The 22,793-nt window shown below is 36.1% G+C and overlaps 1 protein-coding gene across 1 annotated transcript in view; it reads left to right on the top strand.

Moving 5' to 3' along the window:
• The window catches only part of MDN1 (midasin AAA ATPase 1), a 146,706-nt gene that overhangs the window by 41,718 nt on the left and 82,195 nt on the right, over positions 1-22,793 (top strand). The window contains exons 16-33 of the mRNA XM_081296059.1: positions 1,747-1,958; positions 2,539-2,642; positions 5,574-5,718; positions 6,859-6,955; positions 7,790-7,903; positions 10,088-10,235; positions 10,509-10,619; positions 12,137-12,288; positions 12,803-12,981; positions 13,553-13,761; positions 13,947-14,093; positions 15,283-15,424; positions 16,828-16,962; positions 17,043-17,181; positions 17,944-18,082; positions 18,406-18,536; positions 20,176-20,320; positions 21,839-21,968. Of these exons, the coding sequence (XP_081152185.1) occupies positions 1,747-1,958; positions 2,539-2,642; positions 5,574-5,718; positions 6,859-6,955; positions 7,790-7,903; positions 10,088-10,235; positions 10,509-10,619; positions 12,137-12,288; positions 12,803-12,981; positions 13,553-13,761; positions 13,947-14,093; positions 15,283-15,424; positions 16,828-16,962; positions 17,043-17,181; positions 17,944-18,082; positions 18,406-18,536; positions 20,176-20,320; positions 21,839-21,968 (2,579 nt within the window). The remainder of the gene's footprint in view (positions 1-1,746; positions 1,959-2,538; positions 2,643-5,573; positions 5,719-6,858; positions 6,956-7,789; positions 7,904-10,087; positions 10,236-10,508; positions 10,620-12,136; positions 12,289-12,802; positions 12,982-13,552; positions 13,762-13,946; positions 14,094-15,282; positions 15,425-16,827; positions 16,963-17,042; positions 17,182-17,943; positions 18,083-18,405; positions 18,537-20,175; positions 20,321-21,838; positions 21,969-22,793) is intronic.

Below are 22,793 nucleotides of genomic sequence, written 5' to 3'. Positions count from 1 at the left end.
CCACATCCCCAGCCATTTTTATTTTGAGATAGGGTCTCGCAAAATTTCATAGGGTCCAAGTTGCTGAGGCTGGCAGTCCTCCTACCCCTGCCTCCCAAGTCCCTGGGATTACAGATGTGCTCACCACACCTGGGCATCCATGTGGTAGTTAAAATGATCCTTTTGAAGTACAATCAGATTACATCACTTTCTTCCTCAAATCTCTCCACTGTTCATTCCATTTAAAATACAACCCAAAGGCGTTTGTTTGTTTGTTTGTTTTTGGCCTGTAAACACAAATCCTTTGTAACCCGACACTGGTCACTGGCACTTCTCTGACATGATCTCCATCCGTGCCTGTGCTGCTGAGCTTTAGGTGCTTTTTCCATATTGCATCAGGTAGACACTTGCTAGCTGTTTCCTTTTGGTGGCATCCTCTGACTCCCACAGACACTTGATACTTTCTCTGTGGCATTTCCTGCCATCCACAGATAACCTGCTTAGCTTATTTCCTTGTTTGATTTAGGTGTCTTTCAAATGTCCCTTCTTCAATAAAGCTTTCCTGACTGGTAACTTATGTTATTAATACCTCCACCACCTACTTTCCTTCTGCCCTACTTAATTTATATTCATAGCAATTAAACTATTGCTTGATATTTTGCAGTAGATTTATTTCTGTATTAGGTTGTAAGCCTAATAGGAGCAGGACCTTTTAGGTCTTGTTGACTCAGGGTTTAACACACATAGGTGATCAGTAAATTTTAGTTGAATAAATACAGTAAAGAAATGCCATTATCAATCTGTTAATGCTTATGGGTAAGTGGAAATGAGTTTGAAGTTCCCACACTTTTTGTCTCTGGAATCTGACTTGTCATTGTAGGTACTCATTATCAGGTCATTGGTTCTTACTCATCTTATTATTTTTCCCTCATAAGCTGATGAGTAAATAGCAGTCTCTGAGTTCTCTGTGTTTGACTGTTCTTTAAATATATTTTGGCATCTTTTCAGTTTTCAAGCTAAAAATTTTTCTTAGAAATAAAATTTATCTTATTGCTCTTGAATTATAGTACTTAATAACTTAAGTTACATAAAATTATATGCTTAAGATTTTCCAGAAGCATTTAATTTTGCTTAGGCTACTTTCATATACTAATTAGAACAATGTTTCCTGACCTTTTTTCCTATTATGCTCTCTACTCTAGTATTAAATGAAACTTGGTTTCTTTTTTTTTTTGTCCAGAGAAATTAAATGCTAAGAACTAAGAAAGAATCATCGAAATACTATGAAATAAAACCTGAACTTTGGATGGTCATAAATCATTGCAATATTATAAACTCACCCCCATACTCCCACTCCTACTAATTATAAGTAGTTTTTTCCCATTGTGTGCAATATCATCACAACCCCTGCCCAATGGTGAATAAACATTGATCTTATATTGTTTTTCTTCTAAAATGTCTTGATATCTTTTTGGTCAGTCTTAAAACATGATTTATAATTAAGTCCTCTACATGTTTATTTAAACAAATAGTAGAATAAAATAGCATATGTTTTATTGTCTAACTGGAAATTTTGAAATTTTTCATAATACTTTTAATAAGTAGAAGCCCTTCAAACACTTGGAACAGAAGAATAGATTACAGTTTAAAACTTTGACATAGATTTTAATATTTAGATTGTATTTCTGGTTTTGATAATTCTGATGTGTGCTTTTTAATCTCTATTAGCTTTAGAAGTTTGTGAATCACATTTACCTTTTGTTTCAGTTACAAGCCTGTGGACCATAAGCTTATTTGGCTACCCTTACGAGAGGCATTTGAGGAGCTCTTTGCCCAAACATTTTCCAAGAAACAAAACTTTACTTTCTTGGGGCACATTCAGACATGTTATAGGCAAAAACAGTGGCATAATCTCCTGAGATTAATGCAGCATGTACACAAGTCTGCTGTTGACAAGGAAGGAAAAGATAGTGAAACTGGTAAGGATATAACCCAGACTGATGGTGGGAAGACATGAGACTGAGACTCATTTAATACTTAAGAGAAAAGTGTGGGGGGAAAATGAGAAATACAAATTGGAGCTTTCTAGAACTTTTGGCAAAGTTGACAAATTTTGACGTGTTGCTGCTACCATGCTTCTAGGCATGATTTCTGCAAAACCAAATGACTGAGGATACTAGTATACAAGCACTGCTTATTTGTTTGTATGTCATGTTTTTATTTTAAAGTGCTGGATTCCACAGCCAAGAAGCTTGGAGGCTTCTATGGCAGGAGGATCACAGGTTCAAGGCTAGCCTCAGCAACAGCATGACCTTGTCTCAAAAATAAAAAACAAACAAACATAAAGGGCTGAGGATGCAGCTTAGTGATAGGGTGCCCCTAGGTTCAATTACTAGTACCACACTCAAAAATAGATAGGTAGATTTTCAGACTATTGTTGAAGATGCTTAATTTTTGTGTTTCATTACTTGTATGGTTTTTAGGTCTTTAAGAGCTCTATATGCAATATTGATGACAAATAAAACAATGTGTTAAATTCTTGTCTTTATTCTCTTCTAGGGTTACTCCTAAAGGAGAAATGGGAAGCTTTTGGCCTTAGACTGAACCATGCCCAACAACAGATGAAAATGGCTGAAAATGCCCTATTATTTGCATTTGTAGAGGTATTTTGTTTTAGATATTTAGGTTAAGGAAGTGTTGGTTTGTGGCATGTTACTAGTTTGTGTTGCTGGTTTTTTTTTCTTTTTTTTTTATTGGTTCACAACATTACAAAGCTCTTGACATATCATATTTCATACATTAGATTGAAGTGGGTTATGAATTCCCAATTTTACCCCAAATGCAGATTGCAGAATCATGTCGGTTACACATCCACAATTTTACATAATGACCTATTAGTAATTGTTGTATTCTGCTACCTTTCCTATCCCCTACTATCCCCCCTCCCCTCCCCTCCCATCTTCTCTCTCTACCCCATCTACTGTAATTCATTTCTCTCCTTGTTTATTTTCCCATTCCCCTCACAACTTCTCATATGTAATTTTGTATAGCAATGAGGGTCTCCCTTCATTTCCATGTAATTTCCCTTTTCTCTCCCTTTCCCTCCCATCTCATGTCTCTGTTTAAAGTTAATCTTTTCTTCCTGCTCTTCCTCCCTACTCTGTTCATAGTTGCTCTCATTATATCAAAGAAGACATTTGGTATTTGTTTTTTAGGGATTGGCTAGCTTCACTAAGCATAATCTGCTCTAGTGCCATCCATTTCCCTGCAAATTCCATGATTTTGTCATTTTTTAGTCTGCATAATATTCCATGGTGTATAAATGCCACACTTTTTTTATCCATTCATCTATTGAAGGGCATCTGGGTTGGTTCCACAGTCTAGCTATTGTGAATTGTGCTGCTATGAACATCGATGTGGCAGTATCCCTGTAGCATGCTCTTTTAAGGTCTTCAGGGAATAGTCCAAGAAGGGCAATAGCAGGGTCAAATGGTGGTTCCATTCCCAGCTTTCCCAGGAATCTCCATACTGCTTTCCAAATTGGCCGCACCAATTTGCAGTCCCACCAGCAATGTACAATGTGTTGCTGTTTTAAGATTTAAAAAACAATTAAGTAGTGATTTGGAGGAAGATTTTTTAAAAACGTTCCTAATGATAGTAATGTCTTCGTGAGCACAATTACTATTTTTTTTAAATACTTTTATTTTATTTATTTATTTTTATATTGTACTGAAGATCAAACCCAGTGCCTCACATTGCAAGGCAAGCCCTCTACCACTGAGCTACAACCTCAGTCCCTCTAATTATTAGTTTTAAAGAAGCAGTTGAGGACAAGTAGTGTACTCTGTATTCTTTTTCTATGCGTATGTAAGCAGGGGTGAGTGTACACAAGCAAAAGCTTGAGCCTGAGACCATGCTCCAGCCTAATTGGGAATATATATATATATAAAATATTTGTGAGAGGGATTGAAGTTCATTCACTTCAGTGTCCCTTTTTTTTTATTAAAGGGCATGGTCAGCTATACTGTTTGCTGTAGTTTGTCTGTGTAGGGAAAGATCACTTGGATGAAATATTCATGACTTGGGCTTTCTTTGTTTTATTTTTATATTATTTCTGTAAAACCTTTTTAGATCATGTTCTTGAAGAGGTAGAGTCTTGGTTGGTGTTTTGGTAAGAGAGAAGGCTTATTCAACCATGGGTGTAGGAAATTTGGTCATCTGTCCTTAACCTCTTTTAGGTGGGTATGGGGATCCTGTACCAATGAGCTACATTGCCCAGCCCTTTTTATTTTTTATTTTAAGACGGCATCTTACAAAGTCATTGAGGCTGCCCTTGAACTTATGATCCTTTTGCCTCAGCCTCCTGCATCACAGGTTTTCAGGAATGTGCCACTGCACTGGACCATGCTTAATCTTAATACAGTTATTTATAAAAATATGATTATTTATAAAATAACCAATTAAAATGTCAAGGGCTCTGAAATTAAGGCTTATATTTTAGGATTTGATGATATAACAAAGATAATGTATTCGGTTTTATTTTTCTCAGTTTAATTTGTAGAGCATTTTTGTTAGAATCAACTGAAAATAAAAGTCTAGAGCAATTTAAATAGTAAAACAAGTTATTTTTTCTTTTTTTGAGGGGGTTGTTGAACCCATCAGTGCTTAAGCACTAAGCCATATCCCCAGTCCTTTTGAAAGTTTTTTTTCTTTATTTGGAGACAGGGTCTCTCTAAGTTGCTTAGGGTTTCTCTAAGTTACTAGGGCTGGCATTGAACTTGTGATCCCCCTGCCTCATCCTCTCAAAACTGCTGGGATTACAGGCATGATCCACTGCACCCAGGAATAGTAAAACAGATTTTGATTTGTTAACTGAGTGGATTGTAAGATATTTTTATTGCTCCTGGAAAGAGAACTTAAAAGAGATAACCTCAGTGGACTGGAGCTAAGATTCATTTTGTTCTTCTTAAGCAACTGTGAAAGGACATGTATTCTAACTACTACACTCTTTTTTTTTTTGGTACTGGGGATTTAACCCAGCGGTTTTACCACTGAGTCACATCCCCAGCCCTTTTTATTTTAAGACACGATCTTGCTAAATTGCAGAGGCTGACTTAGAACTAGTGATCCTCCTGCCTCAGCCTCCCAAGCTACTCCAAGCTACTCAGATACAAGCATTTACCACCACACCCAGCTACTACTACACTATTGATTTGGACATTTTTCTGGTCTTGCTATACTTATAACCTGACCCTGTATTTATTTTGGGTTCTTAGAACAGGTAATTGGGTGCTTTTAAATGCTTGAATACTTTATTATTTAATTGACTATCCACAAAATGAGAGGATAGTGTATTATTACATCTTAGTGTAAGACTCAAAGATACTCTCGTGACCTCCTTGGAACATTTACAAGGTTAAGTTGGCCTTAAACTCTGATGATTTGCTGACAGCCATTTAGCAGTCAAAGTATAGATTCTTAAGTGGGAGAGATTTACCCTGGCCTCAGTTTCTAATCTTGCTCACATAATTGCTTTTAATAAGTGTGCCTTTATTTGATATGCAGTCTGAACTTTTTACATTGTCTTCTCTTAGGGTACATTAGCTCAGGCTGTAAAGAAAGGAGAGTGGATCTTGTTGGATGAGATTAATTTGGCTGCTCCTGAGACATTAGAATGTCTGAGTGGTTTGCTTGAAGGATCCTCTGGTTCCCTGGTGTTGCTTGATCGAGGAGACACAGGTAGCATTTGATCACTTTGGAGTTTGACTTGGTGCCATGTCTTTCGGCCTAAATTTAAAAATGGGATTGTTTTGGCATAAGTGGATTATGTGAACCTCCTGATGGAATTCATTCATTCCTTGTAAACAAAGTTTCTGCAAAGTATTTTTAAATGTTCTTAGATGATATTAGGAATGCAAAGAAGAAGGAGGTAGTTTGTCAAGGCAATTGGGTTGTGGGTAATAGACATGCACACATTGTCAGAATACGTGTGAGTAAATGGGTGATGAAAGATGTAACGGGGGGCTGGGGATGTGGCTCAAGCGGTAGCGCGCTCGCCTCGCATGCGTGCGGCCCGGGTTCGATCCTCAGCACCACATACCAACAAAGATGTTGTGTCCGCCGAGAACTAAAAAATAAATATTAAAAATTCTCTCTCTCTCTCACTCTCTCCTCTCTCACTCTCTCTTTAAAAAAAAAAAAAAAGAAAAAGATGTAACGGTGCAGAAATGCTCACAAAACTAGAATGGCAACATGAGGCTAAATTGTATATGTAGATTTAAAAAATGATTTTGATGGGATTTCAGAAAAGGTAAGGATGGTATAAAAAAGTGATAATGAGTTAATGGTTATATTTTATTTTTATCAAGTTAAGACTTCTGTATTTTTAAAATGAGCTTATATAACTTGTTTAATATTTTTTTTTTTTTAAAGAGAGAGTGTGAGAGAGAGAGAGAGAATTTTTTTTTAATATTCATTTTTTTTTTTTTAGTTTTCAGCGGGCACAACATCTTTGTATGTGGTGCTGAGGATCGAATCCGGGCCGCACACATGCCAGGCGAGCGCGCTACCGCTTGAGCCACATCCCCAGCCCAAAACATTTTCTTTCTTTCTTTTTTGGTGGTGCTGAGGATTGAACCTATGGCCTTGTGCATGTGAGGAAAGAGCTCTACCAACTGAGCTATATCCCCAGCTCTTGTTTAATATTTTTATTGTCAGCATATGTGTATTAATTTTCTTGCCTGCACCAGCTTGACTGTTCTAAGAAGAAATTTGGGGCTGGGGTTTCTGTGGATTTAGGTAGGCTTCCCTTAGGGACCAGGATCTGATCACTTGATTGTTGTTACAAGTAATAGGGGATTTCTACTTTTCTCTCAACAGAGCCACTGGTTCGTCATCCTGACTTCCGTTTATTTGCCTGCATGAATCCAGCTACTGATGTGGGCAAAAGAAATCTCCCACCAGGAATAAGAAACAGGTAAGGTGTTTTAAATTCTCTTTTATTTTGATTGGTAATATTAGCATAACCAGACTTCAAAACAATTCTTGAAATTTCTTGGTCTGTAATAGAGGAATCTTAGTTTCCTTAGTTGTTATGTTTTTCTACTTTATATAGGTTGTAAGTGTATGAGAACGTCCAGAACAATAAAGAATACTTTGTGTGGTTTTTAATATGATACTTAATGGCTCATAGGTACTGTTGAAAAAAACTTTTCCTTCTTCAAATGGCCTCTTACCTATTAGTAAAATTTCATGTCAGAGTATAGTGTATAGCATATAGGTTTATTAAGCTTATTTATATTAAGTTTCTTTTTCATCACTAAGCACTGACATGAAAAAAGTTTGATTTTTGGTATTTTATGTTTGTAACCTTTGAAAAGAAATAACCAAAATTATTGTTGGTAACCTTTTGTTTCGAGTTTTAAAGTAGTGATAAAAGTAATAAAAACTCCACAGGGAAAATTTAGAAACTACATTGAAGTACCCATTTTCTTTCACTTTATCTTTTATTTCTGATCATGAGGGGCTTATTTTTTGTTGCTCATGTTTTTCATTACACTTAGTTATAATCAAAAACACCTGAAAATGATAAGTATGTTTTAGCTTTGTAACTGTTTTCTCATATGAGGAATATATTTAGAAAATTTATTGCATGGAAGAAGTGATAATGAGTTAATGGATATATTATCTTTTATTTTGATCAAGTTAAGACTTCTGTATTTTAAAATGAGCTTATAAAACTTGTTTAATATTTTTATTGTCACCATATCTATTAGTTTTCTTAAAAGTGTTTATTCTGTAATAATTACAGGTTCACGGAACTATATGTAGAAGAATTGGAAAGTAAAGAGGATTTACAGATTCTTATTGTGGATTATCTGAAAGGATTGAGCATGAACAAGAGCATAGTGCAAGGAATCATAAAGTAGGTTCTGTTTGGCTTGTGTTTATATACTTTCCCTCTGAACATACATTTATTTCCTTCTTTTCCTTTTGCTTCTAACTGGAGAAAACTGACGGAAAGATTGTTATTTGGATTTCTGTTTTAAAGATGGAACATTATGTGAATTAAGATTTTCCTTAGGAAAATCTTTTCCTACTGTTGTGGGGTAGGTCATTCAGAAAACACACCAAGTCCCAGTTTTGTCCAAATTGAAGAGTCTTTATTTAGCTGGCCAGCTCCCCTCAGGATCCATAACTGTCTCTGCATGGAACCATCCCCAAGCCTTAGCATTTTAGGATATTTAAAGACAAAAACTGCATGTGGGTTGATGTAGCTATAAGCAATCAGGTATAGAAGCTGGATTGGGCATTTAGTGAGACAATACAATGGGTACATTGGTATTTCCCCTAGGACTTTCCAGGTTGGCATAGCAGCAAGCAAGCAGAAGTGGGTCAAAATCACCCTCGTTGAGTACAAGTTAGAGAATGGTTACTAATGTCTAGACAATCAATCTCTGACAAAGTACATTACCCAGAAAAATGGAAACCAAAGAGAACAATTTTACATTGTATAATAATTGCTATTTTGTGTTGCCAAGTATGTTATGCTAGGTAACTATTCATGGGTATAGAGGTGGGGCTTTCCCACATCTCCATATCTTATATGATATGGAGTCTCACAGTAAAATGGAGCCTGTTTGGTCATTGCACATATTGCTTGGCCCATAACCCTACATGGAACGCTAAACCCCCCTATCTATGAGACTGCAGACAATAAGATAATAGCTCTACTGACTACTTCTATATTTATAGCTAAGATTTTGATTTCCTGGTTTAGATTTAATATAAATGGCTTATATTTTGACATGTCTTGATGAAATATTTTCTACTTGTAATTTGCATACTAGATATGTGGGATATGTGATAAAATGGCCTATATCATTGAAGGAGTCTGGTTTAGAATTAATAGACATTGAGCTGAATAAAATACAGAGTGATAGTGTGGCTTGGTACTTAATAGTCTCTTTTTTCTGTTTTGTGTGCCCATATAGAAAGAGAGCAATATTTTATGTTAGACAACCTGAATCCTAGGACTAGCTCGGGAAGATAGAAGCTTGTCATTCTGGGCAGATCATTTACTTAACTTTTATTGTGTCCTCTAGAAAGAAATATAATAGGTGAAGGAGTTGAAATAGGATCATAAGGGTGTTTTTGCTTTGCATTTTGTGGTTTGTTTCTTATTTAATAAATAAGTGACTCAAGGAATACCTCATTGGTAAGACTGTATTGTAAATAAGACAGAGCAGATTTGGTTCTCTTTATGGAGCTTCAATTCTAAAAGTGAAGATAACCAATAAATGAGGAGCTGTATCCTATAATTTTAGTTTGTGAAAATTGAAGAAACAACATCAAAGTGTTGGAACATGAATGCCTGAAGTCCTATTTTAAATAGGTTTGTCAGGAAGGCATTTGTTCAAAGAAACAAAAATATATTCTTAGATTGTAAAGAGGCAGGGCATATCCCATTTGGCCAGGAACATGGATTTGATATTGTAGTTGATAATGAATTTCAAAAAATTTCAAAATGTGGGAAATTCATGTTTCAGTGTGAAAGTTCTTTCATATTGTCATCCTCTGAATCTGAAATGTTATAGTGATAATTTATAATAATGGTCATCATATCGTCCCACTTTGTAACATTTCACTTAAACTACTTATAGCCATTGTCTGTTACCTTTCAAAACATCAGGAGTTCTGTTTTCTGTGTATTCATTCATCAACACTATAGACTATACAAAGACTTCATTTGCCCTTTGAGTTAGAACCAACTCTGGAACACTGAGTTTGGAATCAGTATGCTCTTACTAAGGGTCTCTTGCATCTTATTCTCCTTAAGAGACAAAAGTTTCTCACTTATCATTGATACTTTTTTGCTAGAGGAGCTATACCTTGTACTTTGTGCCTCTCCAAAGGAAATAGATTGATTTTTCACTATTTCATTTTGAAAGACAGCCTCCAGACTGAAAGGTTTCATATTCGCTATAGAAAATTGTATGTAAGGTTTACCATTTATGATTTATAAACATGGCCTTTGAATCTTCTGTAGAAAAGTGATGACAACAAGAAAATAATACTTAAAATTGCCAAAACTTTATCCTCTTTGTAGCTTCTACACAGGTTTGCGGAAAGAGTCTGGCACAAAATTGGTTGATGGGACTGGCCACAGACCTCACTACAGCCTTCGAACTCTCTGCAGGGCCTTGCGATTTGCAGCTTCCAATCCATGTGGCAACATCCAGCGCTCAATATATGAGGTCTTTCTGAAATCTATTTGACATAGGAGCTGGGTTGGGTGGGCTCACCAAGGAGGGAGGGAATGTGAATACATATGCTAGATTGTGTTGTTTCACAGTCATTCTGATTAGCTTGAAACACTTCATACTAGAGCTGTCCTGCGCGTTTTTCTGCTGCCTTACACGTTTCAAAGTTGTTCTGGGAAGTATCACTATTCAGGTTGAATTTTGTTTCTGAAATGAACTGGGCTATTTCAACAGAGACACAATTTATTTTATGTGCTTTCTCTCTAGGGTTTTTGTTTGGGTTTCCTAACACAGCTCGATAGGGCATCACATCCAATAGTTCAGAAACTTATTTGTCAACATATCATCTCTGGCAATGTCAAAAGTCTGCTGAAACAGGTACATTGTTTTTTTACTTTCAACTTATTTGACATAAATAGCTGGATGGATTAACAAATTTTCAACTGTTTGAGTTTAAATAAAAAAAAAAACCCAATTCTAAAAGAAATCTGTTACAAAAAATTTTAAGGTTACAGAAATGTATGCCTTCCAGTGCTCAGTTTAAAAGTTCCAATAAATTGTATTCCTAGGAGGTTTAAATCCTGCAGATAATTCTTTCCAGCTAAACTGTAATGCAAATGTTTCATTATATATTCAAATTCTGTTGTTAACCATCACACATGAATATTCTGTAGCTCTCCCTTTTTACTATTACGTGTGTGTGTGTGTGTGTGTGTGTGTGTGTGTGTGTGTGTGTGTGTTATGTGTTAGAGATCAAACTCGGGTCCTTGTGCCTGCTAGGCAAGTATAATGTCACTGAGTTACACCTTCAGCCCTAGCTTTCCTGTTTTGGTCTAATTCTTTGATATGTTTTCATTACGGTACCAGAGATCATTATAAAATGCTTTCTGATGGTTACATAACATTTCATTGGATGATTGCCCTACAGGTTATTTATACACTTTCCTTCTGATTGATGATCAGGCTTTCTTAGGGAGAGGGGCCACTGTTCTAAACAACTGTCATTTGAGTTTGGCAGAGGAAATTACAGAATAGCACAGGTCTGAAAGATTGAAACTATTCACTACTGAAATGTTTATTGATTGTTTGCTTAGTAGGAAGAGAGCCATTGAGACTTGCAGTTATTTTGGATTTAGTCTTTTAAAAATAACACATGAATGAATAACTACTTCTGATAAACTGTAAAAACATTGATGCAAAAAAAGACTCAAGTTAGCTTCTATTATAACTAAATAGTAGTCTCTTCCAGTTGCTCATTTTTACTATATGTTCTTCATGGTCGTGACAGAAGCTTAAAGGTATTTTTTTCTCCAGTGCTCAATTTGGCTGTCCTTGGCTATATAAAACCTGTAGCTTCAGGTCTGGGAAATTTTCCATAGCTATAATTTTGACCATTTTTTGACCATTTTTGATTGATAAAACAATTTGTGTAATCCTACCTAGTAGCAAATACCTTATCTTGGAAAGATAATACCGCTGTCCATAAAATTACCCACAAATGACCAGAGAGCCTTCTGGTTGTTTGATCTTCTAGAGAAACCAAAGCACAGTAATGCAAAGCCTCCTCCCTCACTACAGCACTATATACCTGTTGTACATGAGGTATAGGTTTGTGATTAAACAGAGTGGGCATTTTGGTAGATAATAGAAAAGAACTGAATTATAAAAACATGTAGGAAATTATTTTGATTCAAATTGGTTCCCAGCCCACCAAACTTCTTCCCAATTTTAAAACAGATACAGGACAAATTTTATTCTCATTCTTCATTACCAAAGGATTTTTGTTTTGAAAGAATCCAGAATAAGGCAACATTCTTGCTAACAATTTCATATCCTCTCTCTTACACATTGTTGTCCTAAGACAGTGGATTATCTCTCTAACTTTTCTCTTTCAGCCTATTCCAGAGCCAAAAGGAGGTCGGCTCATCCAGGTTGAAGGCTACTGGATTTCAGTGGGAGATAAGGAGCCTACAATAGATGACACATACGTTCTGACATCTTCTGTTAAGTTGAACCTAAGAGATATAGTCCGAGTGGTCTCTGCAGGGTGTGTGGGCCTTTTTTCCATCAGCTGTGAAATCTGTATAAGCATAGGCTTTGATGTTATTCTAGTCTACCTTCAATAACTTTGAAAGAGCTTTGTTGTTGCTCATTACAGTTATTACTTTCTAAAGTTAGCAATGTGACTTTTCTCCTGGAACAAAGTATTATTTCTAATTATACCTTAGGTGGGAGCAATATGGATGAAAATGTTTTGGCCATGTTTAAATTTGGGGCGGGGCATGGTGGGGTGTATATTGCTGGTGAATATGTGTCACTATTAGACAAGTAGTGGTCAATTCCACTTTTTCTCATGAGAGGTCGGAAGTATTTTTCTGAGCAACAGTTTTTAAATATAGAATCTTCTCAGTGCATAAATATAGAAAATTTTGTTTATGTTGTAAATTGATAAAGTTATTCTTCTTTAACACTTTTCAAAATAATAATGGTTTCACTGTTTTTTGTTTGGGCATTTTTTTTCTTCTTCTTTAAAAATTGTTGTATTGACTGATCTCGTACAGAACATACCCAGTGCTGATTCAGGGAGAGACCTCAGTTGGTAAAACAAGCCTGATCAGGTGGCTGGCTGCAGCTACTGGCAATCACTGCGTGCGTATCAATAATCATGAACACACTGATATTCAGGAGTATATTGGTTGTTATACATCTGACTCTTCAGGGAAGCTTGTCTTTAAAGAAGGTATGGTTTACCTTCTAATCCATGGATGTAGGTTTTCAGTCTCTTAGACCCATTTCCTTAAGCAATATTATTTATTCTTTCTGATTGAGGCACTTGAACCTCTGTCATAGTGTTTCTCTTTGCCTTTCTTTCTTACACATAGTTAAAGGGATGTTTAGCTGCTGGCTTCCTTTAGATCCCATTAATATTGCCATCTATCTAAGAACTAGGACCAGATTTTGAAGAGGGCAATTGAACTGCTGCTTCATGTCGTAGAATTTCAAAGAATAGAATGAGTCATAGGGAATTTGGAAATAATGAGAATTTGTTGATTTAAATGACATTAGACTATAAGGAAAATTGAACAAGTTGGAGAAGAGGTATTAGTTCTGCCTCTTCCTTTTGGGTAAAAAGGGACTGTTTTAATTGAAAATTGTGCTGTTGACCTGCAACATCACATAATGTTTTGGGGCAAGACTGACTGCACAAAATAATTTGCTTAGAAATTTAATGATAATCTAGGATTTATTGATTTGTATGTATTTTTAAATACTACTTTATATACTAATTCCCAATGTTGATTTCCTCCTAGGTGTTCTTATTGATGCTATGAGAAAGGGCTACTGGATTATCTTAGATGAATTAAATTTGGCCCCTACTGATGTGTTAGAGGCACTCAACAGACTGTTGGATGATAACCGAGAATTGCTCATAACAGAAACACAAGAAGTCGTTAAAGCACATCCTCGGTTCATGCTTTTTGCTACACAAAATCCCCCAGGGCTTTATGGAGGAAGAAAGGTATGTAGCATTTACCCCCTACCTTTCTTTTGTTCCCATACCAAACAACACATTTTTCTTGGTAGGAATAAGAAATTTTTATCTCTGTTGAAGAGCTTTTCTTTTTGTGGTGAACAACAACATCTCTTTGGGGGAATTGGTTGAAAAGGCCTGTTTTGTTGTATTTTCTTCTGTGTGTTTCCCAGGTGCTTTCTAGAGCCTTCAGGAATCGGTTTGTGGAATTGCACTTTGATGAATTGCCTAGCTCTGAGTTAGAAACAATTTTACACAAGCGGTGTAGTTTGCCACCCTCCTATTGCAGCAAACTAGTTAAAGTCATGCTGGACCTTCAGGTACTTCATTTCCTTACGATCAAACTTAGTTTTAGATAGGATGTGTTGATTAGATTTGGTGATCAGAATTTGACTACTTCTGTTGGTAGAAATAAGTCCGTCCATTTTATTTATTTTTATAGAATAAGGATCTAAATTCATTTTATTTATACCCATTTTTGTTGCTTATTTTTTAATATCTTTGGAATTGAGGATTGAATCCAGAGTCTTGTACATGCTAATAAACTTGCACTCTACCACAGAGCTGCAGCCCAGCCCCCATTTTTTGGTTCTTTTGTAAACCAACAATTTTGCATCATCTTAAAAATTTTTTGGTATTTATATATGATGACATTTTACTATTTTTGTGTAAGGTTGGAGCATTTTGCTTGGTACAGAAGGCATAGGCAAACTACAATTTTATTTTTATTTTTATTTTTATTTTTTCTAGAGAGAGAGAGAATTTTTTAATATTTATTTTTTTAGTTTTCGAAGGACACAACATGTTTTATTTGTATGTGGTGCTGAGGATCAAACCCAGCGCTTCGCGCATGCCAGGCAAGCGCGCTACTGCTTGAGCCACATCCCCAGCCCACAATTTTATTTTTGAAATGGTCATTTGAATAGACAATTAAAGAGATTCTTTCTGTAAGGGTCCCTTTTGTCATCTGCAAATTTACAGAACAGTTTTTTTTTCTCTTTCATTGTCATCTTGCTGTGTTGCCCAGACTGGCTTCCAACTTTGTTCTTCCTGCCTCAGTCTTCTAAACAGCTGGGATTGCAGACATATACCACTGCATCCTATTTCAGTTGATTTTTTTTTAAAAAACCACTTATTTTACAGAATTATAAGTGTTTATTGTCAAATTACTTTCCAGAAAACTAGTAATAATCAATACTCTTAGCATTGTGGTCCTATATTATGGGACTAATTTTTTACCTTTTTAATAATTGGTATTATTTTTTCTCTATTTCTGTATGGAATATGAGATGTGGCATCCCATTGCTTATTCTTGTTCTTCACTTATTCATGAGTTTGAACATTTTTCTTCAGGCACTTATAATCTAGTCTGTTTACATTTTTGAAAAGTTCAGTCTTATTCAGTGCAATGAAATCATTTTAATTGTAGTTGAAGTTTGTTAGGAATTTTATGTAAGTTAACATTTAGCACTACCAGTGCTCTTTTTCACTTGGTTTGCATTTTAATAGTCCTACCGCAGAAGTTCTTCAGTATTCGCTGGAAAGCAGGGCTTCATCACCCTTCGTGATCTTTTTCGATGGGCTGAAAGATACAGATTGGCAGAGCAAACCGAGAAGGAATATGACTGGCTACAGCATTTAGCCAATGATGGTATGCTTTCAATCAGATATTTTCAAAATATAAGTAGGTCAAGTGTCATGCTTCTTGTTAAAACGAATCTTGCTCAAATACTTATATACATTTTCCTAGACATTCCTAAAACAGAGCATATCTCCCTCAAGTCCTAATTGCTTTTGTAAGCCGTTCAATTCCTGCAAGCCTCTGTGCTGATAGGCATTAGTTACTAAGGTTTTCTTACTTTGCTTCAAATGGCCACATGTGGGAGTCAGCATATGGGCATAACCCCTTTGGGAATTTTAGACAAATGGTGGTAGTAGCGTTGTGGGCCATTTATCTTCAGTGATACTGGAGAGTTCAGACTTAGGTTTGGTTGTTTTGGTTTAATTCTTGGAAGAGTTTATGTTACTCTCTGAGAATATAAGGGAGAGCATTTTAGAATCTTCTGATTTGAAAAGTGCTAGTGAGTCATTAATGGGTTAAATAAGAAGAATAAATAAAATTAAACCATGAGAGTTTTATGTACGTGATCATGCACTCACCCACCCATTCTTCCTCTCTTTCTCTCACTTACTTGACTCACTGAAGATTGAACCCAGGGCCTTGAACACATTTTGCTCCTTTTATCTTCAGTACTGGTAAAGAATAAATGAAGAGGAACACGTTTTTTAAAATGTTCGTTTCATTGAAATATTACATATGGTAAAGCGTTTTTGTACAGGAATGTACCAATATAACTTTTCACCTCTGCTGAGAATCACGATTTTCCAAATCTCAGAAGGTACCTTCTTGTCTCTTGGAATTGAATGTAACCGCTACTCTGACTTCTGTCAAAACTGATTCATTTTGTTTATGCATGAACCTCACTTGAGTGGGGTCATGGAGTATATACTCTTTAAGGTCTGACTTTAACTCAGCCTGATATAAGTTTCAGTTATGCTGTTAGGTGTATCAGGACTTCATTATTTTTTTTAATATCACATGGTAATCTGTTATGTGGAGATAACACAATTTATTTATACATTCTCTTGTTCATGAATATTTGAATCATTTTAATTTTTACCTATTTTGCATAAAACTTCTCTATACATTCCTATATGTGTCCTATGTATTCATTTGTGTTTGGGGGTGCCCACAGTCACATTGTTGGGACATAAGGCAGACATATGGTTTGTTACAACAGGCTCTCCAAATTTTCCTAGGCAGTTCTTTAGGTTTCCACTCCACTAGCAAGATATAAGAGTTGATGTTGCTCCATTTTCTCAATCTTTCATTTTAACTTTGTTTTCACGGTGCTGGGGATCGAATCCAGGGCCTTAATGCATGCTAAGAAAGTGCTTTACCACTGAACTACATCCTCAGTTCTCATCCTTTGATATTACCACCATATACTTGATGGTTTCCTTTTTTTATGCCCCCCTTCCCCAAATCTTCAGGTTTTATGCTTCTGGCAGGCCGAGTCAGGAAGCAGGAGGAGGTTAATGTGATTCAAGAAGTCCTTGAAAAGCATTTGAAAAAAAAATTGCATCCTCCATCACTTTTCTCCAAAGAAAATGTCCAAAAATTACTGGGTGAGTATGCTAAAAGTCCAAAACGAATATGAATCAACTTGTAATCATTAGAACTTAAATACTTATTGTATCTTGAATAGGTAAATTGTCTACCCAGATGTCTACAATGGAGTCTAAGTTCAGCCATATTGTGTGGACTGAAAACATGCGGAGACTTGCAGTGTTGGTGGGAAGGGCATTGGAATTTGGAGAACCAGTGCTGCTGGTTGGAGACACAGGGTAAAGTTCTGTGACATAACTTGTTGAGAGGGTTTGGTTCAGTTCCCATGGGATTTCTTGAGTTACTCTGAAGACTCATCATGAAAACATTTTGTGAATTCTTTTCCTCCCTTCACTCTTTCTTTCTTTTTTCCTTCCTTCCTTCCTTCCTTCCTTCTTTCCTTCCTTCCTTCCTTCCTTCCTTCCTCCCTCCCTTCCTTCCTTCCTGTCGTTGTTTCCTTCCTTCCTTCCTTCCTTCCTTCCTTCCTTCCTTCCTTCCTTCCTGTCATTGTTTCCTTCCTTCCTTCCTTCCTTCCTTCCTTCCTTCCTTCCTTCCTTCCTTCCTTCCTGTCGTTGTTTCCTTTCATTACCTTCAGACTAGATTCGTTGTGAAAAAGAATGATTTCTTTTCTCATTATTATTGGGGGCTGTTTTTGTCCATTTAATTGTTTTAAACATTCACTCATGTAGACAAGAGGAGCAGACATGGTAGTATTTTGAAATCTATAAGTATTAGATTTCTTTCTCCTCCCTTGTGGTTGTTGGTACAACTTGGAAAGGGTGGAATTCTCACAGTGCATGACAAGAAATATGAGAGGGCACTAGTGTTTTATGTAGAGGGGCACTGTGAGCTTGGTACAGAGATCTTGCATTTTTTACGCTGTCTCCTATTGCAAAGAGGTTCTTAATATGGTTCCCTCTTTTGCTAGAGGTGTATTTGTGAATAGAGTATGTATTTGGTATGTGTATGCTCCTTGTTAATCTGGTTCATTTTTCTAATAGGTGTGGGAAGACAACAATTTGCCAGTTGTTTGCAGCCTTGACAAATCAGAAATTATATTCAGTCAACTGCCATTTAAACATGGAAACATCTGATTTCTTGGGAGGGCTACGGCCAGTGAGAAAAAAACCAAGTGACAAGGTTTGTCCAGTAGCAAATGTTGATGTGTTCAGAGAACCACATTTGGCTATGTAATGAGTCTGCTTGTGATTTTGTTTATGTTGGGGTTTCTGGATTCAGTTTGATTACATATGCATATCTTATCTTTGAATCTTCACTGGTCTACAAGGGGCTTCCGCAGTTGTCCAGTGTTACAGGTTTTGTCCTGTTCTCAGACCCTCAGACACTCTTGCAGAGTGGCCATTTTACCCCAGCAAACAGTAGCTATCTGTGTATTGTCTACATGTGTATTGTCTTGTGGATCTTCTTGCTCATTAATTCCCTCCACTTTTGCCAAATTGTAGGAAGAAATGGATACATCAGGACTTTTTGAGTGGCATGATGGACCTCTGGTTCTGGCCATGAGAGAAGACAGCTTTTTTCTCTTGGATGAGATTTCCTTGGCTGACGATTCTGTCCTGGAAAGACTCAATAGGTACATATGTGAGAAGGTTTGCCCTGTGCCTGATATTTTGTTGGCCTGGTTTTTATAGATAACAGTTATATGCACAGTAATGCTCCTCATTGATGTATCATAAACGTTTGAAAATGTTGATGACTTACTATTTCTTGTGGCACTAAGGGTTTCCTTTAAGAGACTTTAAAAAAAAAATATTATTAGTTGTTCAAAACATTATATAGCTCTTGACATCATATTTCATACATTTGATTCAAGTGGGTTATGAACTCCCATTTTTTTTTTTTAAGAGACTTTTTAAAAAATACTATCATTAACCACAAATATGAGATTATCCATGGTAGGTCTAAAACAAATGAGCCTAGCCGGGGGTGGTGCAGCACACCTGTAATGCCAGTGACTTGGGAGGCTGAGGCAAGAGGATTGCAAGTTCAGAGCCAGCCTCAGCAACTTAGTGAAGCTGTAAACACCTTATTGAGACCCTGTCTCAAAACAAAATATAACATGGACTGGAGATGTGGCTCATTTAAACATCTAGTTTAAGCACCTCTAGGACCAATTAATCTCTAGTACCAGAAGAATTAAAAACAATGAGAAAATTAGTCTGAGTTAAAATTCTCTTTAGAGACATGTTATGTGTCTATTCTCTTAAAATTTTAAAAGAACTAACATCAGAATCCTAGTTCATGATCATAGGTATAAAGGCATCTCACTACCTTAGACTAATAATTGTCATGATGTACTTATATCTCTTTTTCTCCTTTTTGAGGTATAATTGCATACCATAAAATGTACCCATTTTATGTTATGTTACATTTTGTGTTAACTTATATTACCAGGGATTGAACTTGGGCACTCAACCACTGAGATACATCCCCAGTCCTATTTTGTATTTTACTTATAGACAGGGTCTCACTGAGTTGCTTAGTGCCTTACCATTGCTGAAACTGGCTTTGAACTCTCTATCCTGCTGTCTTAGCCTTGAGCATCTGGGATAACCAGCCACACCCAGCTAAAATGTACCCATTTTAAATGTGCATCGAGTGATTTAATAAATTTACTAAATTGTGCAATCCTTACCATCTAATTTTACATTTTCATCATTCAGTAGGATCCTTCATGTGCGTTACACTTATTAACTCCTTTGATTCCACTCTCTGCTTCGGGCAACCACTAATCTACTTTCTTTCTCTATAGATTGGTATTTTCTGAATCTTTTACAGAAATGGTCTTGTCTCATTTTGTATTAATGTTTTGAAATTGATCCATATTGCAGCATATTCGTTTGTTCCTCTTTATTCCTAATAATTTTGCATATACTGCTTTTTAAAAAAATCCATTTGCCATTTGATGTTGTTCTATTTTTGGTTATTATGAATAACGTTTATTATGGTCATTTGCAAACGAGATACCTATTGTTAAAGCAAAATTTGCCTTAATAGGGACCATGTAAAATAGGAGTCCTTTTTCTATTGATGAGAAATATTTCCCGTTCTACAGAAATTGGGATGGTGAGTCATTTTAAAATTTGTGATAGGAGCCCCTTAACTAAATTGAAAGCTCAGCAGAGTAGATAACTTTTTCCTTTTAAAGAACATCAAAGACTACAAAGTACAATACATAAGCCTTTTCTTGTTTTTTCCAACTTTTCTTTTAGTGTCCTTGAAGTAGAAAAGTCTCTGGTGTTAGCTGAAAAGGGCAGCCCAGAGGATAAGGATAACGAGGTAGAGCTGTTGACTGCTGGGAAAAATTTCCGAGTCTTAGCAACCATGAACCCTGGGGGTGACTTCGGAAAAAAAGAGGTAAAGCTGTGCTTCCTGAAGTATGATTTCTTTCTAGTTTTAACCCCATAAATACAACATGCAATAATACATTTGAAATTTGATGGTGGGTAAGAAGTGGGTAATAGGTGAAAAATCCAAAAAATCTTTGAAATTATTATCATACAGGAAAAAATCTGACATAAGTATGTGAGATTTGCCATCTTACTTTGTATATGTGCCTAAAATGTCATTGTTTCAGTATTTGCTTAGCCCTTTACTTATATTACCCTAATAGTGTTCTCAAGATCTCTGTGTGAAACTTGTTTTTCAGTTTTATGAATAAGAAAAGTTGTAACTACACTTTAAATTCAACCTCTGCTTTTAAATTCTGTAATCTTAGACACTAGTCTGATTTTATGATTTTTGAAGCAACGATAACAACAAAATCACAGCCTGGAACCTTTTCTGGTTTTGCCATCTCTGTTTAAACATCTTTTGTTTAGGTTGTGTTCAGATTCTCCCAGAAACCGAAAACTCTGTGGCTTTCAGGTTTGTGCAGCATTTTAGTGGAGAAGTCATTATTATGTGCCAGATTCCAGTCTGTGAAAGTTAGTGGGAGGGTAGTTTGGTAATAAATTAGGAATAATGAAGAAAAACAGGACTTGATCTCAAATGAAGGTAATTTGGCGGGTGTGTAAAATGTAAACATGATACTTGGGGCCTAGTTTTTCTAGGTAGCATAGAAGAAATATCACAGTGCTCCAAGAAATGCTCTGAAGAGAAGGAATAATATGCATCATAGTTTTGGATTTAAAAATATGAACACTGGTCACTTGGCAGGTTAAAGTAACAACAGAGAGATCTGATTTTTCAAGGTGGTTCATGTTAACTTACCCAAGTTTTCTTTAAGACGAAGCTTTTGCCACCTTTTACCTGAGGAAAAACTGTCTTTTGGTTTTGCATGCCTAACAAGCAGAATGAGGTAATATCTTGAATATCAGAAGCACTGGTTATCTAGGAGAGTAATGAGAAACACACATTCACTAGGCCATTAGTGAGCCACTCCTGACTATTAGCATTGTTCCTGCTCCTTCTGCGGTAGACCAGATAGACATTCATATGCCTGTTTATAATTTCACTCCCTTTGAGCCAGATAAAATAAATTTTTTCTTGTACTTCAGCCAGTCCTTTCATAGGGGACAATAGCTATTTGTGTACCTGAATGTAAAGTAAAGTGAAAGGAAGAACCTTTACTAAAGGGAAAAAGTTCATGTTTGACTAAGACTGGACGCTTTGTTGCACCACTTACTCTATAAGCCTCAGCTCTGTACAATGTCTATAAAGAAAGGAGATGATTCTGCTATAGAGGGTATCATGGAGATTAATGAGATGATATCTTTAAGGAGTCAGGACAAAGTAGGTCTTTATTAAATTGTATCTACTAGTAGAGTAATAAGAGAGATGAAGTGATTACTGTTTGCTGGATTCATAGCTGGGAGTTTATGAGGACTTTCTTTATAGGTTTTAAATTCACATTAGAGTTTCTATTCCTTATAGCTGTCTCCTGCCTTAAGAAATCGTTTTACAGAAATATGGTGTCCTCAAAGCACAAGACGTGAAGATTTGGTTCAAATAATAAGTCATAATCTTCGTCCAGGATTATGTCTGGCCAGAACAGATCATAAAGGTGAGCCTGCAGGTGGTGGTGGTGGTAATATATCGGAGGGTTATTTTGTAAGACTATATTAGAGTATACTTTTGCTTATAAATATAGTTTTAACCCATAAATATATACATACAAACACGTGTGTGTGTGTGTGTGTGTGTGTGTGTATTGTGTGTATATATAAAAGAATTACCCTAGGTTTTGGGTATATGAGTTTACACACACACGCGCGCGCACTCTCTCTTAGTTGTAGATGAGTACAATACCTTTATTCGTTTACTTTTATGTGGTGCTGAGGAGTGCTCTACCACTAAGCTACAATCCTGGCCCCAGCAATTTTTAAAATATCCAGTAAGACATTTATTATATGCTTTTGTTTTTAAGCCTGTGTTACTTTGGTGTGTGTTTCTGGTACTAGAAAATTGAGTTCATGCATACTAAGCAAATGCTTTGTTCCCTAGCCCTAAATATCTTGGATACCAAATGGGCTAACTTTGGAACCCACATTTGGTTCCAAAAATCAGTGGATAGGTTTTTGGATCATTTTGGCTCCTTTCTTACAGAATATAAAAGGATATTTATTTCTTTGAGCTTAAAATTTTTGGTATGTTGAACTTTTTTAAGTTACCCTAAAGCACAGTTTCAAAAGTAAGTAGGCCAGCTATGGGGTTCATTTGCATGGAATCCATTCTTTCTTTTACACTTCCCAGAAAGACTGGCTTTGCAGTCTTCTGAGCATAAACTTCTTCTCATTAGGGCCCACACTGAACTTCCAGTTTCTGAACAGCTGGAGTTACCCATTCCTTGTTAAACTTGCCATTTTTCTCTCCATTTCCCACTAATGTG

This window comes from Spermophilus citellus, assembly GCF_964194105.1.
Source record: "Spermophilus citellus genome assembly, chromosome: 5".
NCBI classification, from domain to species: domain Eukaryota; kingdom Metazoa; phylum Chordata; class Mammalia; order Rodentia; family Sciuridae; genus Spermophilus; species Spermophilus citellus.
This window is presented reverse-complemented; position numbering and strand designations above follow the sequence as displayed.